At 41.9% G+C, this 25,867-nt stretch overlaps 2 protein-coding genes and 1 non-coding gene across 4 annotated transcripts in view; 1 reads left to right on the top strand and 2 right to left on the bottom strand.

Annotated features, from left to right (window-relative positions):
* The window catches only part of KIAA2026 (KIAA2026 ortholog), a 117,047-nt gene extending 103,785 nt beyond the window's left edge, over positions 1-13,262 (top strand). The window contains exon 10 of the mRNA XM_033237287.1: positions 12,907-13,262. Coding sequence (XP_033093178.1) covers positions 12,907-12,921 — 15 coding nt within the window. The 3' untranslated portion in view covers positions 12,922-13,262. The remainder of the gene's footprint in view (positions 1-12,906) is intronic.
* Positions 2,656-21,318, bottom strand: MLANA (melan-A). 2 transcript variants are annotated; one of them, XM_033237290.1, is made up of 5 exons: positions 21,187-21,318; positions 19,612-19,713; positions 14,514-14,610; positions 5,491-5,604; positions 2,659-3,837 (listed from the first exon to the last, which is right to left on the bottom strand). In XM_033237290.1, exons 2-5 carry the CDS (start codon positions 19,686-19,688, stop codon positions 3,769-3,771), a joined length of 357 nt encoding a protein of 118 aa, XP_033093181.1. In that variant the 5' UTR covers positions 19,689-19,713; positions 21,187-21,318; the 3' UTR covers positions 2,659-3,768. The 2 variants fall into 2 exon arrangements, with proteins under 2 accessions (XP_033093182.1, XP_033093181.1); XM_033237291.1 differs by lacking the exon at positions 21,187-21,318 and having other exon boundaries at positions 2,656-3,837; positions 19,612-19,733.
* A 342-nt stretch (positions 21,319-21,660) lies between these two features.
* LOC117099507 lies at positions 21,661-21,767 on the bottom strand. The gene has a single exon (XR_004443843.1). It is a non-coding gene; the product is annotated as a small nucleolar RNA U13 (small nucleolar RNA).
* Positions 21,768-25,867: the final 4,100 nt, after the last annotated feature.

Raw genomic sequence — 25,867 nt, 5'->3', positions numbered from 1 at the left:
GACCAATATCCCTGATGAACATCGATGCAAAAGTCCTCAATAAAATACTGGCAAACTGAATCAAGCAGCACATCAAAAAGCTTATCCACCGTGATCAAGTGGGGTTCATCCCTGGGATGCAAGGCTGGTTCAACATATGCAAATCAATAAACGGAATCCAGCATATAAACAGAACCAAAGACAAAAGCACATGATTATCTCAATAGATACAGAAAAGGCCTTTGACAAAATTCAACAGCCCTTCATGCTAAACACTCTCAATAAATTCGGTATTGATGGAACATATCCCAAAATAATAAGAACTATTTATGACAAACCCACAGCCAATATCATACTGAATGGGCAAAAACTGGAAGCATTCCCTTTGAAAACTGGCACAAGACAGGGATGCCCTCTCTCACCACTCCTATTCAACATAGTATTGGAAGTTCTGGCTAGGGTAGTCAGGCAAGAGAGAGAAATAAAGTGTATTCAGTTAGGAAAAAAAGAAGTCAAATTGTCCCTGTTTGCAGATGACACGATTGTATATTTAGAAAACCCCATTGTCTCAGCCCAAAATCTCCTTAAGCTGATAAGCAACTTCAGCAAAGTCTCAGGATACAAAATCAATGTGCAAAAATCACAAGCATTCCTATACACCAGTAACAGACAAACAGAGAGCCAAATCATGAACTCGCATTCACAATAGTGTCGAAGAGAATAAAATACCTAGGAATCGAACTTACAAGGGATGTAAAGGACCTCTTCAAGGAGAACTACAAACCACTGCTCAGTGAAATAAAAGAGGACACAAACAAATGGAAGAATATACCATGCTCATGGATAGGAAGAATCAATATTGTGAAAATGGCCATATTGCCCAAGGTAATTTATAGATTCAATGCCATCCCCATTAAGCTACCAATGACTTTCTTCACAGAATTGGAAAAAAAAAAACTGCCTTAAAGTTCATATGGAACTAAAAAAGAGCCCGCATTGCCAAGACAATCCTAAGTCAAAAGAACAAAGCTGGAGGCATCAGGCTACCTGACTTCAAACTATACTACAAGGCTACGTTAACCAAAACAGCATGGTACTGGTACCAAAACAGAGATATAGACCAATGGAATGGAACAGAGCCCTCAGAAATAATACCACACATCTACAGCCATCTGATCTTTGACAAACCTGTCAAAAACAAGAAATGGGGAAAGGGTTCCCTATTTAATAAATGGTGCTGGGAAAATTGGCTAGCCATAAGTAGAAAGCTGAAACTGGATCCTTTCCTTACTCCTTATACAAAAATCAATTCAAGATGGATTAGAGACTTAAATGTTAGACCTAAAACCATAAAAACCCTAGAAGAAAACCTAGGCAATACAATTCAGGACATAGGCATAGGCAAGGACTTCATGTCTAAAACACCAAAAGCAATGACAGCAAAAGCCAAAATTGACAAATGGGATCTAATTAAACTAAAGAACTTTTGTACAGCAAAAGAAACTACCATCAGAGTGAACAGGCAACGTACAGAATGGGAGAATATTTTTGCAATCTACTCATCTGACAAAGGGCTAATATCCAGAATCTATAAAGAACTCAATCAAATTTACAAGAAAAAAAAACCCCATCAAAAAGTGGGCGAAGGATATGAACAGACACTTCTCAAAAGAAGACATTCATACAGCCAACAGACACATGAAAAAATGCTCATCATCACTCACCATCAGAGAAATGCAAATCAAAACCACAATGAGATACCATCTCACACCAGTTAGAATGGCAATCATAAAAAAATCAGGAAACAACAGGTGCTGGAGAGGATGTGGAGAAATAGGAACACTTTTACACTGTTAGTGGGAATGTCAACTAGCTCAACCATTGTGGAAAACAGTGTGGCGATTACTCAAGGATCTAGAACTATAAATACCATTTGACCCAGCCATCCCATTACTGGGGATATACCCAAAGGATTATAAGTCATGCCGCCATAAAGACACATGCACACGTATGTTTATTGCGGCACTATTCACAATAGCAAAGACTTGGAATCAACCCAAATGTCCATCAGTGACAGACTGGATTAAGAAAATGTGGCACATATACACCATGGAATACTATGCAGCCATAAAAAAGGATGAGTTTGTGTCCTTTGTAGGGACATGGATGCAGCTGGAAACCATCATTCTCAGCAAACTATCGCAAGAACAGGAAACCAAATACCGCATGTTCTCACTCATAGGTGGGAATTGAACAATGAGATAACTTGAACACAGGAAGGGGAACATCACACACTGGGTCCAATTGTGGGGAGTTGGGGAGAGGGATAGTATTAGGAGATACACCTATTGTAAATGACGAGTTAATGGGTGCAGCACACCAACATGGCACATGTATACATATGTAACAAACCTGCACGTTGTGCACATGTACCCTAGAACTTAAAGTATAATTTTTTTAAAAATTACTTTCATTATCTTCATTTTTATAGTTATCCTCTACTATGGAAAATGATACTGGTTTTCCACTTAGGATGGCAATAGAAATTAAAGCCAAAAAAAAGTTTAAACGAGCTGCCTGAAAGATAAATATTAGATAAATAATAGTGTAGGTGATATGTTGATGTGGCCAAAGGAAAACAAATTGCAATGTTGCTATGCAAATAATGACACCGTTCCAGAATATCTGATCCTTTATGATTTCTTCTGCACATTCTTGTGAGAGGGATTTGGGAACCCAAGAGAGCTAAATTGCCATAGGTACATTTAAGGCAGTACATAGTAGCTTTTACTTATTTAAATCCTTCTACCAATTTCTGGTTTAATAGAAAATACTTGTCATTAGTTAGGATAGCATTGAGCCTTGCAGTGAAATGTAATTAGACTGCATTATATGTCTTACCTATGATATAGGGTCTGGCCAGGTGTGGTGGCTTATGCCTGTAATCCCTGCACTTTGGGAGGCTGAGGTGGGCGGATCACCTGAGGTCAGGAGTTTGAGACCAGCCTGACCAACATGCAGAAACTCCATCTCTACTTAAAATACAAAATTAGCCGGGCATGGTGGCGCATGCCTGTAATCCCAGCTACTTGGGAGGCTAAGACAGGAGAATTGCTTGAACCTGGGAGGCGGAGGTTACGGTGAGCCAAGATCGCGCCATTGCACTCCAGTCTGGGCAACAAGAGCAAAACTCCCTCCCACTACGCAAAAAAAAAAAAAAAAAACTATAGGATCTTTTCAATATATTATTGTAGTGTAATAGAGTTTTAGAGCACAAAGAGACATTGCTGACATGTTCTTGATCAGATAAATAGGCCAATCAGCTCTCTGTCTTAAACCTGTGGAAGTATCCTTTGTGAGCACTCCATAGTACAGACTCACCTGGAACAATTCTGTGTACAGTTCATGTTGGTCAAGGTTTCAAAACCTGACTAGTTTGTTGTTAGCCAAATTTCAAGTAAAGAGAAATGGGATGGCCCAGGAATACCCACTTGAATTCTCTCTCTCAGAAAATAACACCATGGATTTACCAACATTACCTCTGGCACAGATAGTATCATGCATTGCAACATTTATTGATGGAGTTTTCCCAATTTAATATTTCTTATCGTTTCCTCACATGATTAGTAATGCTAGCTGACCTACTAAAAATTTAACACTGACTTATCATTAGAGATGGCATGCATTTTTCCTACACCATTCCAAAGGAGAACATTAGATGTCTGTATTAAATTCAAGCAAAAGTGTGAGAGAAATAATTTCAGCATGTCTTAGGTGTCTTGCTGGCTCTTAAGGTGAATAAGGTGGTGGTGACTGTTCTGCAGACAGTTTCTCATAAGCAGGTGGAGCATTGGGAACCTGTGAGAACAAGAAAGGGAGAATATGGTCTTGGCAACAGTGTATATGTTTCTAGGAAAGGATTAAGTTAAAATAGTTAACATATTTATAGTTTCCCTGTGGACTGAAATTTCTAAGTGTTCACATATAATTTCTGCCCAATGAAGTAATTGTTAAATTTCACAAGTTTATATGCTAATTGTTGGGGGCAAGAGTAGAGAAAAATAGGGTTAAGGGGTTCCCAAAATCTCAAAAGCTTAGCTATACCTGGATTTTCCATGACAGTGAAAATCTCAAGCCCTAACTAACAAATCACTGAATGCTATTTACCGACACTATATACATTGCATCTTTAGCACAGAGATCCTTGTAATTGTGTCTAAAGGCACATTGACACTACCAAATATAAAACAAGAGGATATTGTATCCAGAATAAATGTGTCAGGGCTTCATTTAATGCTCACAACAATTCTGGGAGTGTTTTTATTGTTTTCATGTTACAGAATGGGAAACCAGAGCACAGAGAGGTTAACTCGCTTGCCCATGGTCACACAACTAGTAAGTTGTTGAGGTAAGAATCAAACACAGTAATCTGGCTCCAGAGTCAGTGCTCTCAACCATTATACTGTGTTGTATATGTATTAGTGCTGTCCAATAGAAATATGGTACAAGCCACTTACGTAATTTTATTTTATTTTATTTTATTAATTTATTTTTGAGATGGAGTTTCACTCTTGTTGTCCAGGCTGTAGTGCAGTAGCACTATCTCGGTTCACTGCAACCTCCACCTCCTGAGTTCAAGTGATTCTCCTGCCTCAGCCTCCAGAGTAGTTAGGATTACAGGTGTGCACCACCATGCTTGGCTAATTTTTGTATTTTTAGTAGAGACAGGATTTCACCATGTTTGCCAGGCTGGTCTTGAACTCCTGAGATCAGATGATTCACCCACCTTGGCCTCCCAAAGTGCTGGGATTACAGGTGTGAGCCACCATGTCCCGCCATATGTAATTTTAAAATTTCTAGTAGCTACATTTAAAAAAAGAAACATGTAAAATTAATCTTAAAATGTTTTATTTAACCTAATATTATGAGAATATTTATTTCAAAATGAATCAATATAAAAATAATTAATGAACCATTTATCTTCTTTTCCACATACTAATATCTTTGAAATATGGTATGTATTATAATACATCTTATTTTAAACTCCTATAAGTGTTCAGTTGCACCACGTGACTAGTGGCTACGCCATCAGACAGCACAGCTCTATACAATAAATAATAGGTACTTTATCCCTCCCCTCTGTATATATCTACATCCATTAAAAAGGCAAATATGACTAAAAACATAAAAGAATATTGTATCCAGGACTAAGTTCTTCCTTTGGATCTTACATGTAGGGCTCTCATTATTGACCCTGGAAACTCTGGGTATGTGACAACACAAGTTAAGAAAATCCCTGTACTTCCCTTGTTTTTTGTTTTTATTATTACTTATTTTTTATTCTCATAAAATACACAAAAATGTTGCCATTTTAACCATTTTTAGGTATATATAGTTCAGTGGCAATGAGTACATTCACATTGGTCTTGCTTTTTAAATGGAAATCATTGTATTCACTTGAGTTAAAAACAGCCATTCATGAAAATACCCTTATGAAGGATCTCAACCTACCACAGGTTCACAATTTTTCTCTCGAAGAGACAGTTTGCTGTCCTGATGATCTAACCCTTCTTGTGGGCATCTTCTTGTTAAGGCGCATTGAGTGCCAACATGAAGACTTTTATCCTGAAATGTAAATTGATAAAGGTGAGTAGGAAGAAGAAGTAACTGAATCCATTTTAGAAAAGAGAAGGGAAGCCAAAGTTTTAAGAATGAGTTTTAATCTAGGTTCTGCCACTTATTTGCTGTGTGCCTTCAGTCTCATCACTTTGCCTTTCTGAATTCTGAGTTTGCATCTAGGAAGATAATACCCACCTACCTCTCAGAATTGTTGTGGGAATTAACTAGAAGTAAAGCTCTAGTGCAGTGCCTGGGACCCAATAGGTGGGCAAAGTATATTTCTGAAGGAAAGGATAAGAAGACTGAATCTACAAAAGGAACACTCTTGTGAAATTATCCATCAGTAGTGAAGCAGAAATACTTTGTCAAACAAAAATTGAGGGAATTCGTTGCCAGTAGACCTGCCTTGCAAGAAACATTTGAAGTTCTTTTTTTTTTTTTTTTTTTTTTTGAGACAGAGTCTCGCTCTGTCGCCCATGCTGGAGTGCAGTGGCGCGATCTTGGCTCACTGCAAGCTCCGCCTCCCGGGTTCACGCCATTCTCCTGCCTCAGCCTCCGGAGTAGCTGGGACTACAGGCGCCCGCCACCACGCCCGGCTAATTTTTTGTATTTTTAGTAGAGACAGGGTTTCACCGTGTTAGCCAGGATGGTCTCAATCTCCTGACCTCAGGTGATCTGCCCGCCTCGGCCTCGCAAAGTGCTGGGATTACAGGCGTGAGCCACTGCACCCGGCCTTGAAGTTCTTTAGAGAAAAAGAAAATAACATAGGTCAGAACCTTGTATCTACATAAAGGAAGAACATCCAAGAAGGAATAAGTGAAGATAAAATAAAAACTTTTTTGGGGGAGGGGGGTAGGGCAGAGTCTTACTCTGTTGCCCAGGCTGGAGTGTAATGGCGCGATCTCAGCTCACTGCAACCTCTGCCTCCTGGGTTCAAGCAATTCTCCTGCCTCGGCCTCCCAAAACTTCCTTTTTCTTTCTTTCTCTCTCTCTTTTTTTTTTTTTAGGAGACATGATCTTGCTAAGCTGCCCAGGCTGGTCTTAAACTCCTGAACTCAAGCAATCCTCCTGCCTAAGCCTCTGAGCAGCTGAGACTACAGGCATGCACCACTGTACCCAACATACTTATCTTATTCTTAGTTGATTTAACAGATAATAGTTTGTTCAAAAATGAATAATAGCTACAGTGTATTTAATTGTGTATGCTTATATACACTTGAAATGAATAACAGCAATGATACAAGGGAAAGGAATGTTAACAGAAAGAAAAAAACTGCAAAATATTTTAAAGAGGTTTATTCTGTGCCAATATGAATGACCATGGCCAGGAGAACAGTCTCAAGAGGTCCTGAGAAAGTGTGCCTGAGGTAGTTGGGTTATGATTTGGTTTTATGCATTTCAGGAAGGCAGGAATTGTAGGTAAAAATCATAAATCAATACACAGAAGGTATATTTTGGGTCAGCCTGAAAAGGCAGGACATCTCAAAGCAGAGGCTTACAAGTCGCAGGTGGGTTTTAGGGATTCTTTAGTTGGCAGTTGGTTGAAAGAGTTCAGCTCTGTTTTAAGACTTGAAGTCAGTATAAAGGAATGCTTAAGATAAGGGAGTCTACAATCTGTCACGTGATGCTATACCAGAGTCAATTTGGAAAGTAAACCATGTTATACAGGGTTAATTTTTTAAAAAACAACATTTTATGGTTTAACCATAAATTTATGGGCATGATTTAACACTTTCCTTGCATTGTCTTGTTCCTAATTTGATATTGCCACAAAGAGTTAATTCTGTCAGTCCTATAATCTCTTTTAAAATTAATGCTGGTCAGTTGTACCTAAAACTCTAAAAGGGAGGGTGTATAATGAGGCGTCTCTCATCTCCCTTCCCATCATGGCCAAGACTCAGTTTTTCAGGTTTCCCAGGAGTCCCCTTGGCCAAGAGGGGGTCCATTCAGTTGGTTGGAGGATGTGGGTTTTGTTTTTAGTTTACAGGAGGAAGGAATTAGGATTATTTTATTTTAAGATGCTCATAATGCCTATGAAATGGTACAGTGTTATTTGAAAGTTGGCTTGAATTAGTTGTAAATGTATGTTGCAAACTCTAGGGAAACCACTGAAAAAAAGTAAAAAAGAAGTGTAAGGCCGGGCATGGTGGCTCATGCCTGTAATCCCAGCACTTTGGGAGGCCGAGGCGGGTGGATCACGAGGTCAGGAGATTGAGACCATCCTGGCTAACACAGTGAAACTCCATCTCTATTAAAAATACAAATAATTAGCCAGGCGTGATGGCAGGTACCTGTAGTCCCAGTTACTCAGGAGGCTGAGTCAGGAGAATGGCATGAACCCAGGAGACGGAGCTTGCAGTGAGCCAAGATCGCGCCACTGCACTCCAGCCTGGGCAGCAGAGCGAGACTCTGTCTCAAAAAAAAACCAAAAGAAGTATAACTGGACTGGGCATGGTGGCTCACGCCTGTAATCCCAAGCCCTTTAGGAGGCTGAGGCGGGCGGATGGCCTGAGCTCAGGAGTTCGAGACCAGCCTGGCCAACATGGTGAAACCCCATCTCTATGAAAAATACAAAAATTAGCCAGGCATGGTGGCACACACCTGTAATCCCAGCTACTTGGGAGGCTGAGGCAGGAGAATCACTTGAACCCAGGAAGTGGAGGTTGCAGTGAGCCAAGATCACGCCACTGCATTCCAGTCCAGGTGACAGAGCAAGACTCTGTCTCAAAAATAAAGTAAGTGCATAGAGAAAGATATGCCATGCTAACACTAATGAAAAGAAAGTAGAAGTTCCTATATTAGTTTCAGAAAAAGATTTCAAGGAAAGTTATCAGGAATAAAGAGGGATATTACATAATGATAAAGGTGTTCATTCTCCAAGAAGACATAACAACACTTAACATGCATATACCTAAGAACACAGCATCAAAATACATGAGATAAAAACTGATAGAAGTGCAAGAAAAAGTAGTTGCACCCACTATAAAGTTGGAGTTATAGTTGGAGGCTTCAACATCTCTCTATCAGAAATAGACAAAGCCAGCAGGTAAAAAATCAGTAAGGACTAACTCATTGTGTGAGGCTAGCATTACCCTAATATCGAAAACAAAGATATTACAAGAAAAGAAAACTACAATTCATTATCTCTCATAAATATAGATGCAAAAAAATCTGAACAAAATGCTAGCAAATCAAATCTAATAATGTATAAAAGTGGAACTCAACAAAATATTTGATTAGATATAATAGACATCTGTAGGCTACTTCATCCAATGACAACAGAATACACTTTCTTCTCAAGCTCAGAACATTCACCAGGATAAACCAAATTCTGGGCCACACAACACATCTTAACAAATTTAAAAGAATAGAAATTATACAATGTTTGCACTTAGACTATAATAGAATTAAAGTAGAAATCAATACAGAAAGATAACTGAAAAATTCCCAAACACTTGGAGATTAAACAACACACTTCTATATAACACATGGGTCAAAGGAGAAATCTCAGGAGAAATTTAAATATATTTTGAATTAAATGAAATTAAAATATGATGTCAGAATTTGTGGGATACTGCTTAGCAGTGCAAGCAGTATTTAGAGGGAAATGTATAACATTGAATGTGTATATTAGAGAATAAGAAAGATCCAAAATCAATCTAAGCTTTCACCTTAGGAAAATAAAGAGAACAGCAAATTAAATCCAAAGTAAGCAGAAAAATAAAAATTAGAGCAGAAATCAGTGAAATTGGAAACAATAAATCAGCAGAGCACAATGCCTCATGCCTATAATGCCAGCACTTTGGGAGGGCAAGGCAGGAGGACTGCTTGAAGCCAGGAGTTTGAGACCAACCAGAGCAACATAGTGAGACTCTGTCTCTACAAATTAAAAAAAAAAAGAAAATTAGTCAGATGTGGTGGCACATGCTATAGTCCTAGCTACTATGGTAGCTAGCTGTAGTCCTAGCTACTCAAGAGGCTGAGCCAGGAGGATTGCGTGAACCCAGGAGTTCAAGGTAACGGTGAGCTATGACTGTGCCACTGCACTCCAGTCTGGGTGACAGAATGAGACCCTGTCTCTAGAAAAAAAAGAAAGAAAAAGTCAGTAGAGTAAATCTATGAAACCAAATTCCAATTCTGGGAAAAGATCAATAAAATTGATAAGCCTTTAGCCACGCTAAGAAAAAAAAGAAGGCACAAACTGCTATTATCAGAAATAGTAATGGACATTAAAAGGATAAGCAAAAAATACTATGAACAACTATGCTCACAAATTTGAAAACGTAGGTGAATGTAACAATTCTTTGAAAGACACAATCTGTCAAAATCCACACAAGAATTAGACCATCTGAAGAGATTTATATCTATTATAAAAACTGATCAATAATAACTGTCTAAAACAGAAAGCACCAGACCCAGATGAGTTCAGTGGTGAGTTCCACCAAACATTTAAGAAAGAAATTACACCAATCCTCTATAACCTCTTTCACAAGATTGAAGCAAAGGGAATAATTTGTAACTCATTGCTATGAGGCCAGCATTACCCTAATACCAGACAGATATTGCAAAATGAGAAAACTATAGCTCAATATCTCTCATGAATATAGATGCAAAAAATCTCAACAAAATATTATCAAGTCAAACTAACAATGTATAAAAGGAATTACACACCATGACAAAGTGGGATTTATCCCAGGTATGTAAACCTGGTTCAATATTGAGAAATCAGGCCAGGTGTGGTGGCTCACACCTGTAATCCCAGCACTTTGGGAGGCCGAGGCAGGTGGATCGCTTGTGCTCAGAAGTTCGAGACCAGCCTGGGCAATATGGTGAAACCCCATCTCTACAGAAAATACAAAAAAATTTAGCCAGGCATAGTGGCTTGCACCTGTGGTCCCGGCTACTTGGAAGGTTTGGATGGGAGGATCACCTGAGCCTGGGAGGTGAAGGTTGCAGTAAGCTGAGATTACACCACTGCACTCCAGCCTAGGTGACAGAAAGAGACCCCATGTCAAAAAAAGAAAAGAAAAGAAAGAAAAAGAAGAGAGAAATGAATTATTCTGATACATCAATAGACTAAAGAAGAAATTTGCAAGATTGTATCAATAGATGTAGAAAAAGCATTTGAAAAACACCCATTCATCATTTAAAACTCTCAATAAACTAGGGATAGAGGGAAACTTACCCAAGTTTGCTGAAGAATATCTAGGTACAAAAAATCAATAGTTAACATCATACTTGAAGGTTTTCTGCTAAGATCAGCAACAAGGCAAGGATGTCCTGTCTCACCACACCTTTTCAACGTCATACTGGAAGTCCTAACTAATGCAATAAACTGGAAAAGGATTTAAAAGGTGTACTGATTGGGAAGAAAAAAATAAAACTGCCCTTGTCAATTTTTCTTTTTCTTTTTTTTAAAGCCTCTCACTAACCATAGGATAAGAGTATGAGCCACTCTACCAGTTCACTGCCAGTTCTCTATATTTACATTAAAACTGGGTGTACATTTTAAAATACGGATTCCTGAATCCCACCACCAGAGATGATCCCAGAATCTGCCTTTTAGCAAGAACCCCAAAGTATTCCAGTGCAGGTGACCACTGACCATGCATTAAGAAACACAGTGCCTTGACACATGAGTGTAAACTGAGCTGAGAGCAAGGGCTATGAAATTCTCCAAGAATCAAAAGTATTTTGTCTTGAACTTCCAAGTGAAGATGTAAAACTGGTTAATATAAAAACCACTGTCCAGTTTATTACAAATCATTTCCGACTTCCTCTTGCAGAAACAGGTTGCTACAAAAAGCAGCCTTTCCTTTCAAAAGATGTTTTCCAGGGCTCAGGGGAATTGTTAGCCAAGGGAGAAATTTTAAGAAATCTAAATTCCAACCAGCCTCTCTACTATTCTGTGGTCAAATGGAAATTGAAAAGTAGACATTTCAAGCTTAATGAAGATTGTTAAAGATGAAGTAATTCACATGCCCAAAGCTTATATTTAATGTCATTTATATCCCTTTACTTTAAAATGAAAATAGAATCACTGAAGACAGAAAGGGAAGTAATTATGTAATTAAATGCAATACTTAATACACTATTTTACATAATTTTGAGTAAACTTAGATTTCTGATCTCCAAACTGGCTTTTCTAGGTATATGAAAATCTCAAAATAAGATTTTAATATTAATTTTAAAAATAAATATGGAAATTAAATAAACCAAGAAATTTAAACACATTTCCCTCTCAATAAAAAGTCTCAGAAACTACAAACCACTGATCTAATCCTAGAGGAAGGGAGGCATAGAGTTTGAATTTGAAACTTACCAAGCAAAATGATCACAGTGTCTGAGCACATGACATTAAGACTCTCTGTTACTTTTCAGTTGAATTTAAGATGAGAGCATTGAAGCAGAAAAGAAAAATTATTGCATATGTGTTCAGTAGGATCAAGCTAATAATTATAGTTAGTTAGGAAATGAGTACCAATATATTGAGTTTGTATAGCTTTAGTTCTTGAAAGACTAAACATTATGTTTTGATATACAAATATATAATGAAATCAAAATATAGAAGAAAATATGTATTAAATAAAAATGGATATACATTGTGTTACATCACAGATTTCCAACGTGTATGGGTGTACGATAGAGCTAGTGAGTCTTGGAGAAGTTGCATTCTAGTCTCCAAGCAACTCAATGGCAGACAATGGGACCAAGTCCTAATGCCACACAATTAAGTGACTACTATGTGCCAGGCACTGTGCTCGGCATTGGAGATATGAAGATGAGTAAGAAATATTCTCTGTTCTGGTTCATACATGGGGAAAGCGGAAGGGTGGAAGAGGCAAAAAGTAAATAGCTAATTACAAGGCAGTGTCATAACCCCATGCTAGAGTTACAAATGGAATTCTATGGCAGAGATTAAAGTCCTCCCATACTAACCTGTTGTGGACAGCCATATGAGCAGGAATTCTATCCCTAACTTTCTAACCCAAGGCTTTCCTCAAGTATTTCCTCCAATATTGGAGTCTTGTTCAGATTCATCCACTCCTCCTCCTCCCCACTAAATGTCAGCACACTAGAGGGCTATGCTTGGTGGGTGTGTCAGTCCCCAAACTTGCCCTGCCTTTTATGGTTTGTATTTGTATTTATGCACTGGAAAGACAGACATTGGGCAACAGGAAACATGAGACTGCCCAAGTTTCTTGGCAAAAAGGGAAGGAATCCAGAGTTGCATCTCTCACCTTCTCCTTCTCATCAGCTTGCCAAGCTTCAATCCCCACCCCACACCAACCCTCCTCTCTTTCACAGGACCTTTTCCTCTAAATGAAGTGCTTGCTGAATGAGGAATGGGACTTTCCAACATCTTTTGTAAAGATAATTTTTTTCCATTTTGCATCAACCTGAAAAGCTCTCAGATCTGTAATAACGAGAGAGAGAGATCGAGATCTATGGAGAATGCCTTTGGGTGTTGAAGTGCTAAAGTGCTACCTAGCTTTGAAGCAAGATTGCTGAAACCTGTAGTTTTTATAGCTTATAAACTCAGTTGATGTTTCCCATTCATGGAAGATACTGGTACCAGAAGACTGGATTGTGTAATTGTGTTAGCTTCCTGTATATCTGGGTAAAAAAGAAAGAAAATACTATTAAAACCTTTGGCCATCTAAGAAGGATGCAGCCTGTTAAAAAACACACGGTGACCTTTTGTGCTGATGCAGGGAGGATGGTTTCCTCATTGCACTGATGATATCCTGGGATGCTTAGTGTAGAGTCAGAAGAATTTGGAATTCACAGGTAACCAGTGAGCAAAGGGGTAAAGAAGCAAGGTAGGAAGACCAGGTCACAAAGTGGAGTAACAGAACCAGCAAGAATTCTCAGAAGTGGTAAAACCTTAGGTGTCTAAGCATACTCCTGTTTGCTATAAGGGAACCTCAACCCCCTTCCCCTGTGCCCTATTAACCGTCAGTGCTTAGCTATACACAACATCCAGGTACCCAAGTTTGCTGTGAGTAGAACCAAAAAGACAGGTACTATAGTTTGAATGTGTCCCCCAAAATTCATGTATTGAAAATTTAATCCCCAATGCAACAGTGGTGAGAGGTAGGACTTTTAAGGGGTGATTAAGTCACAGGGGCTCTGTCCTCATGAATGGATTAATGTTATTGCAGGAGTGTGTTTGTTATTGCAAGAGTAGGTTTGTCATAAAAGTGAGTTTGGGCCGTGTGTGGAGTGTTTCACACTTGTAGTCTCAACATTTTGGGAGGCCAAGGCAGGAAGATCCCTTTAGCCCAGGAGTTTGAGACCAGCCTGGGCAACATACTGGGACCTTGTCTCTACAAAAAAAAAAAAGTTTTTTTAATTAGCCGGGTGTGGTGGCACACGCCTGTGGTCCCAGCTGCTCTGGAGGCTGAGACAGGAGGATGGCTTGAGCCCAGGAGGTCAAGGCTACAGTGACTCATGATCACCACTGTGTTCCATCCCAGGATTTCCTGTGTCAAAAAAAAAAAAAAAAATGAGTTCAGCTCCCTCTTGCTCTCACTCTCTTGCCCATGTGATGCCTTCCACTATGATATGACACAGCAGGAAGGCCTCACCAGGTGTGGCCCCTAGATCTTGGAGTTCCCAGCCTCCACAACTGTAAACCAAATGAATTTCATTTATTTATAAATTACAGTCTCTGGTATTCTATTATAGTCACAGACTAAGACACAGGGCAAGTTCCTGGTTGGGGTTCATGCCTGAGCAGAAGCAAAGGAAGAGTTGCCAAAGTACAATGTAGCAAAAGAGGCATCAGAAGCCGGAATCAGAGCTAGAGGTTGTAAATGAGGCAATTATCTGACTCTGCAGAGACTCAGAGGAAAGAACTGGAAAGAGGGCCCTGGACCTGGAGGGATTTCAGCTGTGGGAACTATACCAACCATCAAAGCTCTGTATCCGTTTCGTCTTCTACAATACCAACAGCCGATGAGCAGTAAGATTCCCAGGATCACTGTCAGGATGCCAATCCCAGCAGCCCTGGCCCAAGAGATAGACAAATCCGCTTTGTCATTGAAACATTGTTCTACATGATGATGAAGCATAAATCAATCTTTCTCTTCATGTGGGCTTTGACTGCCCAGAGCAGCATCTCCCGGTGTCCAGGTAGTTTCCCACCTCCCACACTGGGCACCCCACCAGGCCTCCAGCACCTGGATCTAGCGCAGGTCTTTATCTAGGAGCCTCTCAAGTGTGTGCCCACAGGAGCACTGCTAATTGACATGGCCTGGACACCAAGTTCCAGGTACAAGAAGTGCCATAGTAACTGGTCTTTATGTGGACAGTGTATTTATTGGAACTAAATTATCTTTTCTTCTCCTCAGGCTGTTTTAGAACATTTTCTCAATTCAGCCCACAAAAAGAAAATAGAAATTAACACTGACTCATCTACTAAAAGCCAGGTGTTGTACTAAACATTCATTAGCTTATTCAATTCTCACATCAACACTGGAGGGTAGACACCATTTATCATCCCCTATTTTCACAGATGAGGAAATAAAAGGCCGAGGATACATGACTCACTGGTGATCATACAGAGCTAACACAAAACAGAGCTTGGATTTGAACCTGAATCCGTCTCAATTATGTTTGTGCCCTCCCTTCCCTAAACTCCCCGCTTTGCTCCTTGCAGCCCTAGGGAGAAGTGTCTGGGCTGAACCTACAGCAAAGCTGTAGCATTACTTATTGAGAAGGATCGTGTCTAAGCAGCAGGGTGCCAATCTGGGGGTCTACACCAGCCTCTTGGGCCCTGTGTTCAGTGACCCCTGGGAAGCATTACAGTTACCACAGAGACCCTGAAAACAGGGCCTGGAGCTGTTCACTCCTGGCAAGCATCTTCAGTTAGCTAACATCTACCTGATCACAGCATGATCAAAATCAACAGAACTGACTCTGTTATCTGTGGTTGTCAACTCGCTAAGAAAGTTTCTGCCGCGCTGAGTGACTTATAAGAGACTGAGCAGCTACAGGAGAAGCAAAGTTTAAGGCTTCTCCTGGAAAGACTTTTGCTCAGTACCATCTGCTGGACAACTTCTGTCTCAAGGCTGAGGAGACATAAAGCTTATCCTGTCCGTCTGCAAACGAGATGGAGAGAACCATGGGATGACAGTGCTAGATGGAAACTCTGACTTATGTAGGTCAGTCCACCCACTTTATAGATCAGGAAGCTGAGACCTATGAAGATTCATCAACATTACCATCACCATAGTGACTACCATTCATTGAGCACCAATTTGTGCCAGGCACTGGGCTAGACAGCCCCACATATATGCTTTTATTTCATCCTAACCACAGTCCTCTGAGGTAGGAATGATGTTCATTTTACAACTGATGTTATGCTGGTCAAATGCCCAGGGCTGCACAACCAGTAAGTGGCAGAACCAACATTCACATCAACTGGCACTGGAAACCTAGCAAGTGAGCACCAGAATTTGGGCCAGATCCAGGTCTCCCAGGCCAGTGCTTTTCCTGCAGAGTCACTCTTTCCTGAACTGAAGCTGTCACAAGTGTGTTCTCATGACTGAAGGCAGCTGATTCAACTCCCAACATGCCTGTGCTCTCATTTCACCCTGTGGCATCCGCTTGAACATCTTGACACAGACAGAGCTCTGTTCCAGCACTTTATGCATCATCACATGGTGCTCACAACATGCTCAAGTGACTGACAGTGAAAAGCACCAGCGTATGCCAGACACGTTGGAAGAACCCACTGCCCAGTTTGTCAGGGCTCCTCAGAGTGTCTTCCAAATATCACCTGCAGCAGAATCACCTGAGATGCACGCTGAGGTGCAGATCATAGGACTCCACCCCTGGCCTACCCAATCAGCCTCTTAGGTGGCAGCACCTAGGAGTCTGCATTTTAACAAGTTCCATGGATGACTTGTGTCCACTCAACTGTGAGAACTGCTCTCCACTGAGGTTTCAAAGAGATACATAATACTCAAAGCAGGTATGTAGTCCTTCCTGGCTGGATGTGGGAACTTAATTTGCATCATTCTTCCTCATTCCACCTGCTGGCACAACTGTGAGAAGGATAAATAATCTCGGATCTTAGGGATGCATTGCTTTAATGAAGATGGCCCCGTTGTGCAGGATCTGGATTTTATGCAAAAGAATTAAAAAAAAAAAAGAAAGCCCCATTCCCCTACCTCCATCCCACCTATTTAAACAAACAGCAACGGGGGCAGGGACTTTTCATGAGACGAATGAGTTTTGACATTGGTGCCGTGTGCAGTTACTTATTTTCTGGATGGATCTCTTTCAGTACCTGCACAAGATCATGATGTTCCATGTATTCAGGGGTTCCTTCACTCACAGTCTGAAGTTAAGTGTTTCAGTGTGCTGGAAGCTTTGGCTATCTGACCCTTCCACAGACATCAAAATGTCAAAAGGAATTACTTTCTCTCTTTATAGAGGGATGGCTCCCACACATATGGGTTGAGTGGGTATTTTTCTTTTGTGCTGGAATCCAGAGGTTCCCTCCTGTTCTCAAGGAAAATGTCAGATAACCCACCTGACCCTGCTTATGCACGTCATTCGAGTTGCAAGACACAGAAAGCTTGTGCCTTCAGTCAAGGGATTCCTTCACATGATAATGGTCATAACCCCCTTTGCCCTTTATTAAGACATTGTCCCTCAACTCCAAACCCACCTTTCTATGCTCTGCTCTCTGATGCTGGGACTGGACTCTGCAAATGCCACTTCTCCTTTGCCCACTGGCTCCCATTGGAGTACTCTAGAGAGGGCCTGCAAACCTAGGAGGTCAGGAAGGAGCAGCTCCTTCCAGTGTGCTTCCTGCTCCTGTCATCATCACCCCAGCAGTGCTCACATTGTCTGTACATACCAAGCACCAGCTCGTTTTCTGGCATTCTCAGAGCCAGCTTCATTATGCCCCTCCCCAGCAGAGCACTGGCTGACCAGTGCTCCCACCTCAGAGGCCTGAGTATTTGATTCATGTCCCTCACTTCTAAGCTCTGGAAACACCAGAACTAGCCAAACACAAATCTCTCCTTAGAGATCTGGGTCCCATTTCTGTGGGTTCACTCCTCCCAATTCTAGGTCCTGGTGGCCTCACCCTTCCCTTTGTTCCCCTAGACACAGGGGTAGAAGCAGCATTCTGTGGGTATAGCCTTGGTTACCCCTGTGCCTTCTTTGCCTCCTCAGTTTCAGTCCCATGCCTATTTAACCAGCTTCTTATATTAAAGTCTCTATGTTGAACCACCTAGTTGGTTTCTTCCTGACTAGACCCTGAAAGTTACCTTGCTCAGGTTGTGAGTACACCTGGCTATGAGGTTCCCCAGCTAGGTGTGATGGCCTTACATGGCAAAGGACAACTCCGCTTTCAGCCTATTGAGCTGACAAGCATCGGCCTCCAGCTTCACACTGAGAGATACTGACCTCTGCCCTAGCCTCTCGTTGGATGGGATTGTGCAAATATTTGCCTCTGCTGGCCTGCAGCATAACACTTAAGAGCATGGACTCTGGGGGCAAACAGACCTGGATTTAAATCCCAGCGCCACCATGTCTGGCCACACATTTTCTAATTCCTCTAAACCTTTCTTCATTTACAACACAGCAAGAATAATACCCACAGGTGCCACAGGGCAGGGGGTGGGGGGGGGTGGAGCAATAAGCAGAAGTGACATGTGTCCCTTGAAAGGAATGGTCCTAGCCTGTCCTTCACCTCCTGCTTTCTGTTAGCAAGACGTGGAGGTGATGGCACAACATCTTCAGCCATGGGGACAAAAGCGACATCCCAGGGGAGTAACCAGCAAGAAGAAAAGGAACAGGCCTTGAATTCTTTACTCTTGAATTTTTACACGAGACATAAAACTATATTTTAAAGAAGAGTCTGTTGAGTGATTATACGGAAGCTGAAACGATACCCTAATTAATACCACGACCAATGGGCTCCCCTCCCTCAAAGAGTATATTTTTGCTCTCAGGACATTTTCTGAAAAGATACCACTGCCCTCAACTCCAACTGGCCAGGGATATTAGAGGATCCTATACCAGGGTCTTCTGAGGAAATGCTGTTTCCTTCCTCAGGAAATGCTGAATTCTTCCTCAGTACCTTTGTTGGGCCTTACATCTTGCTGGTCTCTGCGGTTGACTGTTAAAGATGGTTCAACAGCTCTTTCCAAAGAAAGAGCAGGTTCGCAGGGAGTTCTGGACAGACCACATAAGAGGGTGTTGTCCTGCTGGAGTCCCACGCAGAGGGTGGGGCCTCCCCTGCCCCTGCCGCCTAGCACGTACAGAGTATGTCCCTTTCCCACTCCCAGCATGTACAGAGTATGTCCCTGCAGCCTCTGGGTTTTCATCACCCCACTTATATTTGCTGAAATTAATCTCATGCCTAACTCTCCCACTAGGTTGTGTTTTCAAAGATAAAAACAGTATCTCAGGCCAGTATACAATGCTTAGCATTTAGAAATGCTTAATCATATAAATACTTATTTTTAATTCACTCATAATACCCAACGCCTTTCCTTAGGATAAAGTTATGCTGCAAAGGCTGTGACTTCAGTCTTCGTCTCGAGTCTGGCTGTGGGCTGAGTCACATGGACCTGCCCATCATCCTCACTGGCTCCTTGGCAACTCACTTTTATTTTGTCTGCAAACCACCTTCAGGAGCTTGAGTGGAGGAGACAGAACAAGGATTGAGGAAAGAGGCATTGTGATTCTGAACAGATGTTTTTCCACTTGGGAACCTACAGATAAGGCCCAATAGTCAAAGTGCACCCAAAAATGGCAAGATCCAACCTTATACCATTCCCATCTTCCTGCCTGTTTGGCCTCAGAGAAGCTTGACTGAGCCCCTTGTAGAAGCACAGAATCTCCTCCCCTTGTTGCCAGGGATGTTACTGTCTGGGGAGATAAACACTAGGGAGATTTACGAGCAGGCATGTGCTGGTGGAAGTCAGCGGGCTGTGTCAGCAAATGGCAAACTGGAAGCCCTGCTGGGTCTGGTTTTGAACTTACTCTTCAGCTGTGATGTAAGAGTGGCCGTGCCCCTTCTTGGGGTAACCATAGATGAAGTGAGCATCTTCTCTTGGCATCTTGTAGGGTCAGGGCACAGGACACCTAACAGAAGAAGCATGTGGGCATCGTTAATGCATCCAAAGCCACCCTGTTCATTGTCTCATAAAGACCCACAACAGCATCCTCACTAGATGACCAATATCCACAGTCAGGACCCTTTGATTTCTCTCTGTGAGGAGATTTGCACCTGCTTCTTTCATTGATATCAAGGGCTTTGACAATAGCTCAGCTTTCTAACCCCTCCTACTAATTAAAGTTCAAAGAAGAAACTACAAACAAAAGCAAAAAGACTCAAATTATTTGGTGAAAAAATGTTCCTCATGTGCCTTCAGTTTGACTCTGCACCATAAACTTCTAGAGAAACAAACAAACAAAATGCATTTTTACTGATTCTCCACCTTCCCTGGCCCAGGGCTATGGCTAATAAGAGGAGTTATTTTTCTCCGAAGTTATTATTGGATATCAGTCCACAGACAGACAGAGGCTATGATACATAATGTGTGTTTCCCAGAGCACCTGTTGCCTGTGCCTCGCGAGGGTGCATGAGGTTGAGCGCTGAGCACAGCATCTTCCAGCCCAGCTTTTCAGCAAAGGAAACCACCCCACACAGGGGCTTCAGCTTGTCCCCAGGCACTCCACCCAAAACAAGCTGAGGAAGCCCAGGACCTGACTTTATTTAACAATGTGTTTCCCTTCCTACTTAAGTCAATTTCTGCTTCTCTCTGATTCAAGTCCCTTGGCTAGCTTTTTTTTTTTTAACTGTAACATATACAAATGAACAACAATAAAAACCATCCATAAACTGCAGTGGCCGTAATTCAAGTATGCTCATTAAAAACCAATAATGGAAGCTCCTTTCCTTGTTGTGTGTATTTTTCTGCTCGCTTACTGTTCTCAGGAATTTCAAAGGTCTGATCCCCATAGAATTATATTAATGAGCTCCAGTTTAAAACAACAGGGAGGGGTGGGAGAGAAGAGTGGTGATTTCACCACATGACCCCTTTCCACTGGCTCATTTTATGTGTAATTTACCCTTCCCAGTTGTAAAAAAGAAATTAAAGTCAAACTCACCGATCCTCTCAAGTGAATAATACAGGGGTGAACCCTGTGTTCAAAATGACAGAATGGAATCTTAATTATTCATTAAATTGTTTTCATACATCCCATACCTCAAGCTCAGAGCCTTGGCAAATGGTGCAGCAACAGCAAACGCGCCACTGACTACTCAGACCAGAGGAAGTGGTTCTTTAAGTGATAGGAGAACACATCTACCTCAGGAAAGCTGCTTCTCCCCAGCAAGCTGCCATCCTGAATAATTGCTTTTCTTCTTGGTAGTCTTAGAGGACTGAGAGAGGATTCAGGAGGAGACTTTTTGAGCCCTCTGAAGTTGGAGACTGACAAACGTTGCAGAGAAATTCTGTTGATGTCACACATCAGCGGGGCAATGAGGGTAGGCAGAGGACTTCAGAATTTCCCAAATCCTGTATGATTATAGCAAGAGGGCAATGCTCTTACCTTCCTGAATGAGAGAGTAGTCCGTCCGCTGGCTGGCCGCGTGTGTGAAGACTGCTCCTCTGGCTCTTAATCTTTTTGACTTATTTTTTTTCCTGGTCTTGAGTCCCATGATAGTCACGGGTTTAGATTTCTGACGGGGTCGTCTGTAATTGCTTAATTAGCATGAAATAAACCAACTTCATTCCTTCCTTCAAAAAGTCATGGCTGACTGTGGCCTCTGTTTTCCCCAGTCCCAGTGCTCTATCCTAGAGAAGGCATTTATTTTAAATGTTGGTCCCTCCTCCATAAGACTGCCACATCACATAAAATATAGGATGCCCAGTTAAATTTGAACTTCAGATAAACAATGAACAGTTTCTTAATACAACTATGTCCCATGCAATATTTTTAGGATAAATATGTCCACATATTCTATGGGACATAAACTAAAATCATTATTTTTTGTTTGTCTGAAATCCACATTTGTTTTTTTCATGTCAGATAGGTAAGGCACCCATGTCATTGTAACACGGTTTGAGGGAGGCACATCTCACACATGAACATGGAAACGCAATCATCACACGTATGAACCACAAAAGGATCTGAAATCCAAACTAAACTGGGTTTCCTATTCCCTCCCTCATCTCCATCTCAAAGGATTGAAAAGTCTTTAGGCTCAGGTCTAGAGAGCATCTAGTACCAGACTCTCATGATGAAGAAAAGGAAATAGAAAAATCCCTGAAACCTCCTCAGCTGAGCTCCATGAGTTCTCTGTGATGCCCTTAGAGTTAACTGTCCACTGGAGACAGTGGGTTTCCATGCATCTGCAAGGGATAGATGGAATTTTCTCTTTGCAGGTGGAATATGACCTACTTAGACATCTATTAGGTTGGTGCAAAAGTAATTGTGGTTTTGGACCATGAATTTTAAATCATTATAACTAGGCTCAAACACATTTATTTATTTATTTGTTTATTTATTTATTTATTTATTTTTTGAGATCGAGTCTCGCTCTGTCACCCAGGCTGGAGTGCAGTGGTGGGATCTCGGCTCACTGCAACCTCCGCCTCCCAGGTTCAAGCAATTCTCCTGCCTCAGCCTCCTGAGTAGTTGGGACCACAGATGTATGCCACCACGCCTGGCAAGTTTTTGTACTTTTAGTAGAGAGGGGATTTCACCATGTTGGGCAGGATGGTCTTGATCTCCTGACCTCATGATCCACCTGCCTCAGCCTCCCAAAGTGCTGGGATTAGAGGTGTGAGCCACCGCACCCATCCTCAAATACATCTTTATTAATCAAAATGGAACCATTACAATAAAGACATTTTTGCCAATGAGAAATAAATTTGTTTATTCCTGTAGCATACACATTCATGCTTCAGGATTTGATGAACTCTTAGAAAACATTTTCTGCACCCTGATGGTGGAAGCATTTTCACTGCAAAAAGTTGTTAAGATGCTTGAAGAAGTGGTAGTCGGTTGATGAGAGGTCCGGTGAATATGGCAGATGAGACAAAAGTTCATAGTCCAATTTGTTCAACTTTTGAAGCATTGGCGGTGTGACATGTAGTCAGGTGTTGTCATGGAGAATTGGGCTTTTTCTGTTGATGAAAGTCGGCTGCAGGTGTTGCACTTTTCGGTGCAACTCATTGATTTGCTGAGCATACTTCTCAGATGTAATGGTTTCACCAGGATTCAGAAATCTGTAGCAGATCAGACCAGCAGTAGACCACCAAACAGTGACCATGACCTTTTTTCGGTGCAAGTTTGGCTTTGGGAAGTGCTTTGGAGTTTCTTCTCGGACTAGCCACTGAGCTGGTCATTGCCAGTTATATAAAATCCACTTTTCATTGTGCATCACAATTCGATTGAGAAAATACTCCTTGTTGTTTTGTAGAATAAGAGAAGACAACATTTCAAAAAGACCATTTTTTACATTTTCCCTCATCTCATGAAGCACCCACTAAATGAGCTTTTTCACCTTTCCAATTTGCTTCAAATGCTGAACAACTGAGAATGATTGACGTTGAGTTCTTCGGCAACATCTCGTATAGTTGAAAGAGGATCAGCTTCGATGATTGGTCTCAGCTGGTCGTTGTCAACTTCCAATGGCCAGCCACTATGCTCCTCATCTTCTAGGCTCTCGTCTCCTTTCCAAAACTTCTTGAACCACCACTGCACTGTATATTTGTTAGCAGTTCCAGGGCCAAATGCGTTGTCAATGTTGCAAGTTGTCTCTGCTGCTTTCCGACTCATTTTGAACTCGAATAAGAAAATCACTTGAATTTGCTTTTTGTCTAACATCATTTCCATAGCCTAAAATAAACATACAACAAAGAGCAAGTAATAAGTCATTAGCAAAAATACATAAAGCAGGAAATTCCCGTTAAAATGATATATAACATAACCACATTTAATAATGTATTTAATATCAAATAGCAAAGTCCGACAGTGCAAAAACCACAGTTACTTTTGCACTCACCTAATAGTTGATCCCATAGCTGATTCTACTTAACATCATGATCTACCTTGGATAGCCCAGAAGCATTTCAGCGGGACACAACAGTCACCTTTGCTCACCGGCTCTCCATAGCCATTGTGAACAAACAAAACAAAGAAAAAAAAAAAAAACACCTGAATATGACAGTCGTAGCAGCTCAAGACTTAGATTAAATGACCACTAAGGTCCCCTTCCCCATAATGCCTGAGGACCCATTCCTTTCAGATCCTATGATTTTTCTGTTTTCCATTGTGAGCTATGAACAAAGGATATCCTGTGTAAGGGCAGTACCAACCCATTGGATACTGGATAGTCACCACTGAAAATGGTAAGGGAGAAAGAAAACACAGAAGGGTTGATCTTTATTAGGCAAGGCAGGGAGAGCCTGTCTGTAAAGGAGGGACAATTTAAACTGAGACCTAAATGGTAAGAAGGAGTCAGCCATGAAAAGATGGAGAGAGAGCATTTCAGAAAGAAAGAACAACCAGTTGGAGATCTTGAGGCAGAACAATAGAGCATGACTTAGACTGGGTTCCCAGAGCGGAGGCTGTCTCAGGGAATTTTGCACAAAAATTGGGAAGGATATAAGCCCCTGGTGTCAATAGATTTGGGGAGAGCAAGTTCAACCGGAATTTATGCCTGAAAAATCCCAGAAAGTCCTAGTGGTGAGTACTAGTCTACAAAGAGGGATGAAGTTCTGAGCTGAAAAGTCCATTGCACGCACTAGGTTCTACAATAGCCTGGCCCATGGATGACTGGTGGCAAGACCACAGAGGAGGTAGTACTGACTTGGATCTCAGGGCAAGGTGACGTTCCCAGGTCTCATTCAAGTTCTCTGGTGATGTGAGCTGACTCGGGGATTGAGTGTGCCCTGGCATTCTTCCAGGGTGGAGATGACAGGCAGCTGGCATCATCCCCTCCCCCAGAGGATGCTACAGGACCAGACTCAGTACGTTGGGCACACAATGACCAGTCTGGGAACACGCTCTCGAGCTTCTTTGAGGTTTTTGTTTGTTTGTTTTTTGGTGGGTGGGTTGGGGGACAGTCTCTTCTGTTGCCCAGGCAGGAGTGCAGTGGTGTGATCTCGGCTCACTGCACTCTCCACCTCCTGGGTTCAAGCGATTCTCCTGCCTCAGCCTCCTAAGTAGCTGGGACCACAGGTACGCACCACCACACCCAGCTAGTTTTTGTATTTTTAGTAGAGACAGGATTTTGCTATGTTGGCCGGCTGGTCTCAAACTCCTGACTTCAAGTGGTCTGCCCACCTCTGCCTCCCAAAGTGCTGGGATTACAGGCATGAGCCACCACACCTGGCCCTTGTTTGCTTTATGAGCTCAACGAGGGAGACCTGACCAGCTCTTTCACAGGTATCTCTTTGGGTCTTTGAGTGGTTTGCAGCTTCTGAGGTGCCCAGCCCTTTCAGGGTTATGTGAACAGGATAACCTGGCTATCACTTCTTCAAATAGGGGTTCCCTGGGCACCTCAACTTGAAAATCCTACCACATCCTGTTTCCTGGAAGCCTCCTAGAAGGTCCCTTTAACTAGGCTTTTAGTGTCTGTTCATGAGCTGGCCTCGGGCCTCAGAGTCCACACCAGAGCCAGCCCAAGTCAGGCCCTACCTGCCTTCACTTTCAACACTTCAAGTGGCTTCCTTTTCTCCCCTGGCAATATAGTCCCAAATTAACAGCAGGAGCTCTAGAGTCCAAACCACCTGCACTTCATCTCTTCAGTGTGTGTGACCTTGGGCAACTCGCAAACCTCTGAAAGCCCCGGTGCATGCATCTGAAATGAAAGGGGTAATAGCAGCATCTGCTTCATAGGTTCATGGTCAGAGTTAAACGAGATCCTGTTGGAAGTGCTTGGTATAGCACCCAGCACAGAATATGCCTAGCAACAATAGTGTGAACTGTTACTGTGAGGCAGCTCAGATGACACAGCCTCTAACCCTGCCCCAACACCAGCCCCAGGGTTAGGATTTGTACCTGTTAGACTTCGCTGGCCACTGACTAGTTCTCTGCTGCCACCTAGTGGGCTTGGCCTCCTGGCACCGCAGGCCCACCTCATGAAGGGGCCAGAGATGCCTCTTTGGCATCTGCTTACAGTGCTCAGGAGCCAAACTCCTCTTGACTCATCCTGCTTGGGGCTTAGGCCCTCTTCAGTGCTCCCCATAATATTGTGAGCTTTTGCTCTCTCACATACCCC

Source organism: Trachypithecus francoisi, unplaced genomic scaffold (assembly GCF_009764315.1).
Source record: "Trachypithecus francoisi isolate TF-2019V2 unplaced genomic scaffold, Tfra_2.0 Lachesis_group16, whole genome shotgun sequence".
Classification (NCBI taxonomy): Eukaryota; Metazoa; Chordata; class Mammalia; order Primates; family Cercopithecidae; genus Trachypithecus; species Trachypithecus francoisi.
This window is presented reverse-complemented; position numbering and strand designations above follow the sequence as displayed.